The sequence below is a fragment of the Astatotilapia calliptera genome, chromosome 6 (genome assembly GCF_900246225.1).
Source record: "Astatotilapia calliptera chromosome 6, fAstCal1.2, whole genome shotgun sequence".
NCBI lineage: Eukaryota > Metazoa > Chordata > Actinopteri > Cichliformes > Cichlidae > Astatotilapia > Astatotilapia calliptera.
This window is the reverse complement of record NC_039307.1, coordinates 30606530-30618863: the sequence shown is the minus strand read 5'-3', so window position 1 is coordinate 30618863 and position 12334 is coordinate 30606530. Positions and strand designations below refer to the sequence as shown.

Below are 12334 nucleotides of genomic sequence, written 5' to 3'. Positions count from 1 at the left end.
CCCTTTGCAAAAGTTCATGTTTAATAATACTTCCCAAGATTCACGCTGAATTAGATAAAAAGAGCTTTAATGTATGTGGCTCCTCCTTCCTGAAATCTTTCTCGACTTGATTTAACATTGCAAAACAGACATTAATGGCAACATTATTCAGTGAAGACCTGTCAGAAACTCTCGCAGACAGTCTGTGTATAATACAGTTTGTTCCCACATGACCCGTGAGCACAAAATACAATCAAAGCCATTAGCAAAAACAAAGAAAAGCAGAGACACATGACACTTTACCTCCTGCTGCGTTATTGTCTTATGCAAATGATAGAAGCTGTTGTAACTATGATATCACTTGCATGTAATGGCACGCTCCATAATTTATCCTTCTTAATGATAACCAGTTTTCTCACCCCGGGCTAAATAAATCTCTGGCTGTTGCCTTACGTTGATCAGTCCATTGCTCCTGCCTCCACATGCTTTAAAAAAATAAAAGAACTTATTGTTGCAAATTCAACTCTTGGGTCCCATGTGCTCCAGATGACACGGAGAGGCTTCTACACATGAAAAGAAGGAGAGAGTACAGAGCAGGTCACTTTATCCTAAAAGCAACGACTGACTCTTGCCATGGATTATTATACAATGTTAACTGCAAACTTTAACTTGGGAGCGGTGTGCGTGTTTATACTGCCTGCAGGAGAAAAGGAAGCAATTCCTCCCGGCTGATACATCAGATAAACTGCAGTTTTCATAGGCTGGTCATATCCGTTGTTTCATCCTCCGTGTCCCCAACCAGAGAGTAGGTTTGTGGTGTTTTGCTCCTGTGCTGCCCAGCATAACAGAAAGCAGCTTTGCCCAAAGTAATGATGTCTCTCTTATCAGCTGACATACTATACACTCTATCCCCCGAATGCCTCCTCGGAGGTAGCACGTCTATTTCCACAGGACTGATTCCTAAAGGTAACGGTCCAGCTTTCTCATTTAGAGAGTGTCTCCGTGTTGGCAGGAAGTCTGCTTTTTGTATGGTGTGCTGGAGGCCGTGGAGCTGGCAGGGTAACAAGGAGCTGTCGCACACGCTGGGACTGGACCGACACCAGTCTGAGATGCTGTGGTCGGAGCCCGCTCGGCTGTCTGAACTGTCTCTGACCTTCTGCCCCAGGCCCTGGACTCTCGCCAAGTTCAAGAGCCTCGGTATTGTAACCATGGATGCAGACGCCGCCACTGCAGCAGCGATAGGGCGGCGCTCAGCAGACGACACTTTGCTGTCAGTTATCCCTGCTGCAGGAGGCACCACTGTAACTGAGCTGGAGAATGATGAGGAGTTGAAAAGAGCGGCAACCTTTTGGTAGTATCGTGTCCTTATGACCTTTGCTGAGCGGTACAGGTCTCCGATGAAACAGTAGCAGATCGGATTAAGGCTGGAGTTTGTCAGGCCTAGCCACTGGGCAAACGGTCTTGTCTGCAGGAGCCAAGACGATGGCCTTTGCTCGCAGTCAATCCAAAGGTCGGCCAAGTAGAGCGGCAGCCAGGACACTGCAAATAGAAGCACTAGACACACCACCATCTTGGCAATCTTCTGACGCATCTTAAGGCGTGAGGTGTGAAGAGCTTGGCTTCGGGGATCGAGATCAGCGAAAGTGGATTTCTTTCCTCCCCATAGCCGCCTGCCCGTGAGGAATCCTATGGTGAGGTTAAAGGTCACTGGCAAACAGTAGAGCATCACAAACAGCAGCACGTTGTATCTGCAGAGGAAGTGAAGTGAAGAAGTGAAAACATTAACAATGAGATGGTAATTTCAATCTTTTCTGAAACCCTAAAATACATAGCAGCAGTTTTATGTGCAGTTTATGTGGTGGAATTCTAACATTCACATTTTGTATCGCATTGGCACCCTCCAAATGGAGCTATTGAGAAAGATATATTTTTATTGCAGCAACATTTCAAAGTTATATCTATTGCAGTGCAAGTATAGATGGTAAATGGCCTGTATTTATATAGCGCTTTACTTGGTCCTAAGGACCCCAAAGCGCTTTACACTATACACAGTCATCCACCCATTCACACACTGGTGATGGCAAGCCACTGGTGTAGCCACAGCCACCCTGGGGCGCACTGACAGAGGCGAGGCTGCCGGACACTGGCGCCACCGGGCCCTCTGACCACCACCAGTAGGCAATGGGTGAAGTGTCTTGCCCAAGGACACAACGACCGAGACTGTCGGAGCCGGGGCTCGAACCGGCAACCTTCCGATTACAAGACAAACGCCCAACTCTTGAGCCACGATCACAATCCTCTGTCAGGAAAACAGAGGATTGTTCTCAAAACTGTTCAACTTATTCCTGTTTTCACAGACGTTGGACAAGGATAAATATTGCAGGATTAAAACCAGCATTATTGTCTTAGAACTGAAAAGTGTTAATGGTATTGTTAGATAATCATCACCTCTGCTAAATGGATTCACAGACAATGAATGTCGCCACAATGGCTACAAAGCTAAAATGAAAGTGGAGAGTAGGGCTGTGCGATATGACCAAAATCTCATATCCCGATATAAGAATTCTATCGTCCGATAACGATATAAATCACAAAAATGTAACATTTTCTGTAAATTCTGGCAGCTCGACTTGCGTGAAGTGTTTCCAGCTGCAGGTCATGTAGCTGGAGTCGAGTGTTTTAACCGATGCATGAAACGATACATTTTTAGACATAAGTTTTCTTTGTGAGTATTCATTACACGGCATGCTGCGGGGAAAACCCTGTTCTAACATTTGAGTCTAAGGTTTATTTTTTAGCACCTGGCGGCTTTTTTTTTAACTTCTCATCCGTAAATACTCTGCATACTCTTTCACGTGATTCAGTTTATTTTGAAAAGTCTCAACAGGATCTTGAGCTTTATTGTGAAAGGTTTATGTGGAACATAAACAAGCGGACACGCGATGGTTTTACCGTCGTTGTTGCTAACCACAACGCATAAAAACAGGCGCTTGTCCGTCCGTAGTGTGGTTATATTAAGTATAAGAGAAAGAGAGAACTTTAAGAAATTAATATAGCCACTACAGTGACCATCAAAACGATGAAAAAATATTGCTGTAAACGGTTTATTTTGACACCACGAAACAAACAATAGCGTAAAATGAAACATTAGATCTTTTTATATCATCATCCGATATATATCTTTATATCGAACAGCCCTAGTGGAGAGTGCACACAACAGAAGTCATTTTGAGCTACTCGGCAACCTATGATTAATGGAAACAAAACAAAGAAGAAGAAGAAAAGAAGTTGGACTCTTTCGAGCATGTTGAAATTGTCAATTTGACTCTTCAGACACCTCTGCATGATAAGTGGCTCCCTGCATATAAATATAGGACTCCTGGCAAGGGATAGCAACCTTTAACAACAAGCATGGGTGTAGAAACTGTTTTGCCTCAAATTACAAATTACTCACAAAGCTAGTCTGAACAGCCAATAGGAGCCATCTGTGATGCCTCCTCCAATCTGATGAGCTCAATTAAACATTCATTCCTGGCAGCAGAGCTGGAGGGTTAAAAAACCCCACAAGCGGTGGACATCCAACAAAAGCGTAGCCCAACAGCACTCAGGGCTGAGGGTTTGTGTCAGGAACCTCAGACTGCATTTCCATTTGTGTCGTTCACGGCTGAACTGAACTTAATCTTGTAATACAAACTAGGTCATTGGACTCTGCTACGATCTGCAGGCTGATTACTTACCCCTGTTTGAGACGATGCTGAGGCCACTCCTCCTGACAGACCAAGATGGTGAAAGTCTCAAAGCTGATCTCTCGACGCCGGTTCATCACTGCGATGGGAGCGCACATCATCGAGGACACCGTCCACACCACAGCAACAGTTGCCAAGATCCGGCGGCGGGTGAACATGGTACGAGCTCGGAGCGGCGATCGAACGCTGTAGTAACGGTTGACGCTGATCACCGTCAGCGTTAACACGCTGGCCGAGACCGAGACAGCCTGCGTGAAGGGCACCGCTCGACACAAGAGGTCACCGTACACCCAGGCGGTGTAGATCTGGCTTCCCAAGGTGATGGGCATGCACACGCACACCACAGCCAGGTCGCACACCGCCAAGTTTACTAGGAGACTGCGTGTAGCACTCACACCAGCTAGCTGCCGACTGCGCCGGCTGGTGAGGACTCGAAGGGACATCAAATTGCCAACGAATCCCAAAATGAATGACAGGCTGTACATTACAGTCAAAGCAATGGTGCTGGGCTCGTGGAGGGTCCAGAGCAGCATGCTCTCCAGGTCTGCCAAATCATTCGAGGAAAAGTTGGTGAAGGATAAATCGAAAGAGGAATATGATGTTTGCCTGATGGCTGAGGAGGAGGTGGTGGACAAGAAAGGGAAGGCGATGAGGGAGGAGTACGGAACAACAGCGGTGGGCAGCTTAGAGGGCAGAGGCTGATGAAGAGAGCCAGTCAGGGGGATGAAGGTGGCGGGCAGATTTAGAGCGCTGTGGAAGCTGTAGCTGTGGTTGAGTTTTTGCTGAGCGCTGTCGTGCTGCAACTGTGTGGTGAAGGTGGGCTCAACTGAGCTCCAGTCCGACAGCTGGTCACGGGAAGGATCCATGCTGTTTCCCAGTGGAAGCAGTAGAGAAATATGGAAATCTCTCAGCTGGATGGCTTACTGGGTGGGTTTACCTTGGTCCATGTTAAAATCCATTCTGACAGACGAAAAAGAACAAGCCAAAAACATACATTATTAAAATCCAAAAAGGAGAGAAATCCTCATCAAAAACGTCACATCAGGTTCCACAGTCTTGCCTTGAGTTCTGCAGGTCCTTCTGAAGCGCGTGGACAAAAATCTCTTTAGAGAGATGAAAACCTTGGTTTCCCATCTTATGCCACATCCTATGAGTCAGCTGGAGTCATGACGCTGTTCAACACTGGTCCCAGTGCAGTTCTTATGTAACGTGTGGTACATTCGTTCCTCGAGGGAGTGGCTGTCTGAACCTGATAATCCACCACCAGACATTAACAGTCTTTTTCACCTTCAAGGAAGGGAAAACTCATACAAACCACCCCCCGTCTGCCTCACGCTCTCGTCCTCCTCGCACCTGTAGTCCGTCATAGTGATGCAGTCCCATCTGTTTAGAGAAACCGGGCAGATATCAGAGGCTGTTTTCACCTGTAGCTGTATTAACAGCTACGCAGAACTGGCAACAGCAAATCACACATTCCTGGACAGAAAACCACTGACACGCATTTAATGACCTAAGTAAGTATGTCAATATTTGCTGTCATTTGTTTTTAGTTACAACAACCTCATTAAGAATAAGAAAAAATAATAATGTTAGTTTTTTACTTTCCTAAAGTGCCCCTAGACAAAAAAATCATCTAGGCTATGAACAAAGACAGAGTCCACATAACCACGTCACCTAGAAATCAAAGCAACCGCTTCTGTTAAAAGACATACAAAAACCATAAATAGTTAAAAGGTGGAAAAATGAGATAGCAGTTTGTAAAATAATGACAATATAAATACAAAGAGCTGACCCAGAGAGTTTTACTGACTGTGCATATGCGGATCATCTTGATGCTGAAAGCCTGAGGATGTTAAAGAGGCAGCCAGATACTGAAGATCTGCAACACACACACGCGCACGCAAAAAAAAAAAAAAAAGACAGTAGCAAAGTTGCTCCTGGATCGCTGACAACTGGTATGTGCGCTGTAAAATCCCTCTTTCAGTCCCAAAGCGACAGCGTGCTTTGTTGTTTGGAGAGCTCTTTGTGTTTCCGTCAGCTTTTCTTTAACACTAACGAGCTCAGATGTCTGCGCTCCTGCAGGCGGGAGCACCGAGCCCATCCGCCACTGCAGGACTGAATATGTGAGAGGAAGGGATAAAGAGTCAGGGAGCGAGCAGCTGCTGCCCGACACACACACACACACACACACACATACACACGCATACACCGCCTCGTACTCAATCACACTGCACCTATGGCACTTATGAAACCCTATAATCAATCAAAAAGTGTCTCACTTCACTCCACAGGCTCCTGTGTGCTAAAGTGAGGGCACTCTGTGTTTCAGTTACAACCCATAAAATTGACATTTGCCTCTTCTCTTGACACACACAAACAGAGGTAAACTCAATTCTGTCTTCTGATTGATTACAGGAGCCAAATGGCTTAGTGACTTGTAGCTTACAGTTCTGCCATCGCTCTGGCAGCAGCTACGGATTTTGACTGAATGAGTGAAAAAGCTCAGTGTTTAGATCCTATATATATCCGTAATCTGCCCAGCTATAGTAACCGCGTTCCCCTGGAAACAAACGGGTTAATGATAAATGGCAGGGTCAGATTTATTGCCTGCTACAGGGATAAAATCAAATACTGGCAAAGCAGATGTTAGCCCAGTTCCCCAGCACCCGTGTTTGAGAATATACATGCAGCAGGCAGAGCTTGTAGCTATATGGATACTGAAAATTATCCTGTGTGTTGGTCACTTCTGATTCAATTAGAAGCGTATTGTATGATCAAAGAAACATCACATGTTTTTGTTTAAGAACAGCGCCTGAAACTGAAGGAGTTCACGGTTATGTTCAATCAACATAAATGGAGTACTAACCAAAACACAGGATATAGTTACTTGTTTACGGTCTTTTCGTTATTATTCCCTTATTATTACCCAGCTACCTTTCAGAGCATCACTGAAGAAACCAAAACCAATAATTATTGTACATGGAATTCATAAAAAAGAGCAACTCAAAGACACCGCTAAAAGATTAAAGGAAGATGTTCAAAACACATCAGATCTCAGTAAGTCGCCACATCGTTTGATGGAAATGAAAATGATCACCCTACAGAGGGCTGAATTCAAACCACGCTGCTGACTAGTCTATTTAATCCAAATTTCATTGCAACAACTCAAAATAGTACTCAGTAGTTTGTATGGTCCCCGCGTGGTTTTATGCATGCTTGACAACATCGGGGCGTACTCCAAATGACAAGGTGCATGGTGTCCTGGGGGATCTCCTGCCAGATGTGGGCCAGGACATCACTCCCGGAGCTCCTGGATAGTCCAAGGTACAAACAGATTGCAACAGATAGACAAGAACATAATGTCCCAGAGGTGGATTTAGGTGAGGTGAGCATGGGGGCCAGTCAATGGTATCAATTCCTTCATCCTCCAGGAACTGCCTGATAGTTTCACCAAATGAGGCTGTTGCCTAGCCCAGGGGTGGGCAATCTCAGTCCACGAGGGCTGGTGTCCCTGCAGGTTTTAGATCTCACCTTGGGTCAACACACCTGAATCACATGATTAGTTCATTACCAGGCCTCTGGAGAACTTCAGGACATGTTGAGGAGCTAATTTAGCCATTTAAATCAGCTGTGTTGGTTCGAGGACACATCTGAAACCTGCAGGGACACCGGCCCTCATGAACTGAGATTGCCCACCCCTGGCCTAGCCTGTAGAGGTCTGTGCGTCCCTCCATGGATATGCCTCCCCAGACCATCACTGACATAGCGCTGGTCATGCTGAACTCATAAAGTCTGTTTCTTAATATTTGGTCAGAAACTGTTACACCTGCTAGAGGTCCTTTTGAAACTCTGGCTGTGCTCAAGCTGTTCCATGTGTCCAGCTGATGGGTTAAAGACCTTCTACAGCCTGTCCAGCTCTCCTAGAGTAACTGCCAACTTCCTGGAATCTCCTCCGTAAGACTGAGCTTGAGACACAACAAACCTTCTGGTAACAACATGTATTGATGTGCCATCCCAGAGGAGTTGGACTATCTGTGCAACCTCTGTAGGGCCCAGGTATCGCCTCATGGTACCAGTTGTGACACTGACACCAAAGCAGCTGAAACTGATTAAAACCCCTTCTGCTACTTAACTCAACACATCAACAACCCAGTGGTGGAATTGACTTGATGCAGTGCTCTGATTAAAATAGTGTTCCTTGAATTTTTTTGAGCAGTATATTTTAATGTCAAGTTTGTTCATAGCCTACTTTGGCTTTGGTGACAGCTTTCGAACTCCGTTCTCTCAACCAGCTTCACGAGCCCATCACCTGGAACCTTTCCAATAACTATGAAAGAAATTTTATAATATAAAAAATATGCTGAGATTTAATTATTAATAATGGATTGGATTTATATAGCGCTTTTCAAGGCGCCCAAAGCACTTTACAGTTCTACTATTCATTCACTCTCACATTCACACACTGGTGGAGGCAAGCTACAGTAGCCACAGCTGCCCTGGGGCAGACTGACAGAAGCGAGGCTGCCATATCGTGCCATCGGCCCCTCTGTCCAACACCAGTAGGCGGTAGGGTGAAGTGTCTTGCCCAAGGACACAATGACCAGGACAGAGAGCCCAGGGATCGAACCGGCGACCTTCCGGTTACAAATGCACTTCCCAACCCCCCTGAGCCACGGTCGCCCACAATTTCATGCTTTTTTCAAATATAGACAGCATAAAAAACATGCTGCTGTGCCATTGCATCACCCGTTGGCTTGCACAGCAGCGATTTGTCAAACATAAGGGAGCCAATCCCAAACATATAGTGTTTTTTATTGTTTGTTTCTCTCTGAGTGGGACAATAAATTATAAACTTAATGTTGTGCTGCATTAAATAAGACTTGAAAGATACCATAAAGTCATCAGAAGAGTGCTTACTGAGGTGATAAATCACGTCAGCAGCAGGGCAACTTTCTGACTTGTCTTACTTTTCTTTTGAAACCAGAGGTTTTGCCCTCTGTTGGCCACCAAGTGCGTCTGCATTTCAGGCCCTATACCAGGGGTCAGCAACCTTTAACACCCAAAGAACCATTTGGACCCAGTTTCCACGAAAAAGAAAACACTGGGACATCTAAAATGAAGATAACACTGTATATATTGTTTTTTCTACCTTTATGCTTTGTGTGAACAACTAAAGTGTGTTGCTCATGAAATCCATGAAGTGCTACAGAGAAAGTTACATTTTATTTATGTAATGAACACATTTTGAACTCTTAAAGAAATATAATAAAAGGAAAGACACCCAGCTGAACTAAAATGATCCATGTAGCAAAGAAAAACCGTTGAGAGCCGCCAGCCTTATATCGCCTTTGGACTTTTGGAGCCTTGACCTGACTTTTAAAAAAATCAATTGGAAAAAAGCACTATGCTGCTAAAAAAATGAAAAATAAATATTCGCAAAATTCTGCATAAATATTTATTTATTTACTTATATTTATTTTACATGGTAAATGTGTGTGGCGGGGCTTGGTCTGCAGCGCCGCTGCAGGGGAGGCGTACGCACCTGAGCTGCACCCGCAATCACGCCTCGCCGCCTTAAAGTCTGTGCTCTCTTTGCTGTTGTGTTGTCGGGCTGTGAGCTGAAAAGCTACAGCCGGCTGTATGCGCACAGCAACCGTGTGTGAAAAGTGGTCAATAAAGAGATGCCGAAAAGCGTGTTCATGGAAACATCGTCAGGTCTGCCGTGATATGTTTACAATGGGCCTTCTGCTCCTGAACCTCTGCGCACAGTGAAGTCACTTTCATCTTTACGCAGGACTGTAAGCTGTCATCTGTGACGCGGGAGCCGTGTTTGTTTTTAACATAGTTCGCGGTGGAGCTGCTGACATAATGTGGATCCGAAGATCCATAATTGGCCTACCTGGGGTTGAAAGTCTCGATAAATGCTGGCATTTCGGCGGGTACACCGGCTTCTGCGAGTGTGACGCTTATTTTGAGCGACGAAAAATAATAAAATATAATTTTATTTTTATATTTCAATATCACAATAATGTTTCAATTTAGAACTACAAGTTTAAAAAGAACTAATACAAAAAAAATACACGTCAGCTAAATACTTGTAATTTATTTTCCCAAACCACATAGAGCCGCAGTATAAGGACTAAAGAGCCGCACGCGGCTCCGGAGCCGCAGGTTGCCGACTCCTGCTCTATACTGTTTGCTGTGCTTACTGTCTGCAAACAGGGCCATACAGTTGCTCATCATGCAGTCCCTTTGTATACTCAGAGCATTTTATAACATGCAGACCAGTTACATGCTGGTCACAACCGCTGAAGGAAAATTATGCAAATTAATCAAATAGGACAGAATAATTGGAGAGGCTAGTGTTACTGACCCTATCGCACCTTGTCTCCGTTAACACTGATAATCACTGAGCTCAGAGATCTCTGAGGTGACTGCAGCAATGCACAAGACCTGGGAAGAATAGCCTGTCCTGCTAAATAGGAGCTCGCATGAGGAATAAATGTCCATTTTTCTATCTAATTAAATTGGAATGTTATGTTAAAATGCCATGGACCTTGAGCACTTGGCTTCTTCTATTCGGTGAATTAATAATTGCCTGTCACAAAACATTTTTATCAAAGGCTGAAATTCATGCACACACTGCTGTCAGTCTCTCCACAGTGGACTAATTTATTTGGTAACAGGTCGACAGGTTGCATCTCCCGTCCATTTTTAAACATGGAGTTCATGGCTGATGGCAAAATTGCCCCTTCTCACACTTTTAATGTGGGCCAAGCAACACATTTTCTTTGGCGTGTGCGAAGAACAAAGATGATAAATTTAACTTTAAATCCAGGATGATGGCTTTTGACCTCATCTGACGCATTTACCCAGTCCACTATGAAATATCTGATTAAAAGATGAATATTAAATAAAAAGAGTATAGTTTGCATTGAAGAGAAGTCTCGATCTGTGACATTAAAAGAATTTTTCATTCATTCCGTACAATAATGCAAAGAATCCTCCACATCAAACACAGATAAAGAAGAGAAAAGAAAATCTGACTCTGAGATATTGACTGCTGGCATGAAAAGTTGGTGATGAAGTAATGAGTCAGCTCCTGATATTTATTATTTAACTCCATTTTAAAGACTAAATCATTTATGTTCCCTGCAACTCCCACACTCGGTGAGTCTAAGCTTGCAGGTCTGTGACCAAACCAGAGATTTGCTCACAGAACTTGTAAGTAAACCTCCGAAAAAGTTTTCATACATGATTCAAAAAACAAAAAGACATCACATTTATCCATAAAATCTGAAAACTACCAATCAATTTGTTTTCTTTCCTCTCAAATTTGCCCCCTGGCTGATGATTATGCTGACATTAGTATTATTAAGACCAAAAAAAGTACTGCAGTAATACAGCTAATGATGTATAGCAGGGGTTGGCAACCCTAGGCACGCGTGCCACAGTTGACACGCGAAGGGTTAACTGATGGCAGGCCATAGCTGGACTGGCCATCGGGCATACCGGGCATTTGCTCGGTGGCCCGATGATTTTTTTTTTTTTTTTTGTAACGGTATAAACAATGAAAGGTGTTGGATTGGCAAGATGCTGGCCGGTGTGTAAAAATAACTCAGTTGTTTGGTGGTGGCATCGCGGAGCTTCCACAGATTCAGTAAAATTAACAAGTGGTGGAGGCCAGCACGTGGATGAGGGAAATCGGAGGCAGGACGAGGAGAGACCCAAGGCGGCCGCCGGTCCGAGTGTCAGGTGAACTGAACTTCAGGTAAGAAGTTATGAGCTGCAGTCTATCTGGGTCAGATATAAACCAAGTTTAGGTGGAATTTATTTTCGTTGTGCTGACTTTTTACAGTCAGTTACAATAACTCGTACTGCGTTCTAGCCAGCATGACAGAGTTTCTATACAGCTGGGTGGGTGCTCTGATGTTACTGATGTTGAACTTTATTTAATTCATAAGGTTAGTTAGTAGAGTTGCCAACCGTCCCGTAAAAAGACGGAATCCTCCCGCATTCAGAGAAATTTTAAATGGCACTCGCCATCAGAAAGGTTGCCTACCCCTGACGTATAGCATTAAAATGATGAATTTGATGGGCTTGACCTGCGTCCAGCATCTGTGAGCAGGTTTGGCAGGTATGTGATGTTTAAATGAGCTGCAGTCCTTTTATTAAATGTAGGAGCAGGAAATGAGAGTGTGCTTTTTGTTAAGATAAAAAAATTTCTGTGACCTTGAATGCTCATTGCTGACAAATAAAATCCATGGCGCAGAGTTTGCCAGGTGGGTAATGTGCACTGCACAGAGTGAATGCTGCAGAGGAAGTGCCCGTTTGTGGCTAATCTGAGAATGGGTGTTTGCAGCACCTTGTTTGGGGACTGTTTCTGTTTTTCAGCATGAAAAGGGCAGGGAAAACAAAAGGGCAGCAGTGGCCGCCCACTTCTTCCTGTACACCTATATACATCTGAATCAGTCTGAATCAAATCACAGCATGAGCTGTGCTCAAACGGAGGTGTTTAGTCAGTAATGTTAGATTTGAATGTTTTAGGAAGATTCACTGGCTTTTCTCGTCTTACCGACCGCTCAAAATGCTTCAGACTAGAAGTCACA

The 12334-nt window shown here is 44.3% G+C and overlaps 1 protein-coding gene across 3 annotated transcripts; it reads right to left on the bottom strand.

Annotated features, from left to right (window-relative positions):
- On the bottom strand, positions 1-9657 carry LOC113024499 (neuropeptide FF receptor 2-like). 3 transcript variants are annotated; one of them, XM_026171645.1, is made up of 3 exons: positions 9625-9657; positions 3717-5108; positions 1-1727 (listed from the first exon to the last, which is right to left on the bottom strand). In XM_026171645.1, the coding sequence occupies exons 2-3, from the start codon at positions 4589-4591 to the stop codon at positions 734-736; spliced, it is 1869 nt and encodes a 622-aa protein (XP_026027430.1). In that variant the 5' UTR covers positions 4592-5108; positions 9625-9657; the 3' UTR covers positions 1-733. The 3 variants fall into 3 exon arrangements, with proteins under 3 accessions (XP_026027430.1, XP_026027432.1, XP_026027431.1); XM_026171647.1 differs by lacking the exon at positions 9625-9657 and adding an exon at positions 5518-5614; XM_026171646.1 differs by lacking the exon at positions 9625-9657 and adding an exon at positions 5536-5614.
- Positions 9658-12334: the final 2677 nt, after the last annotated feature.

What these genes read in the sequence shown, in the direction of transcription:
- LOC113024499 (XM_026171645.1), bottom strand. Translation starts at nt 4,591, where the DNA reads ATGGATCCTTCCCGTGACCAGCTGTCGGACTGGAGCTCAGTTGAGCCC. An exon ending in CAGCATCGTCTCAAACAGGG is followed by an intron (nt 1,728 to 3,716) that starts GTAAGTAATCAG and finishes CTTCCTCTGCAG; the next exon opens with ATACAACGTGCTGCTGTTTG.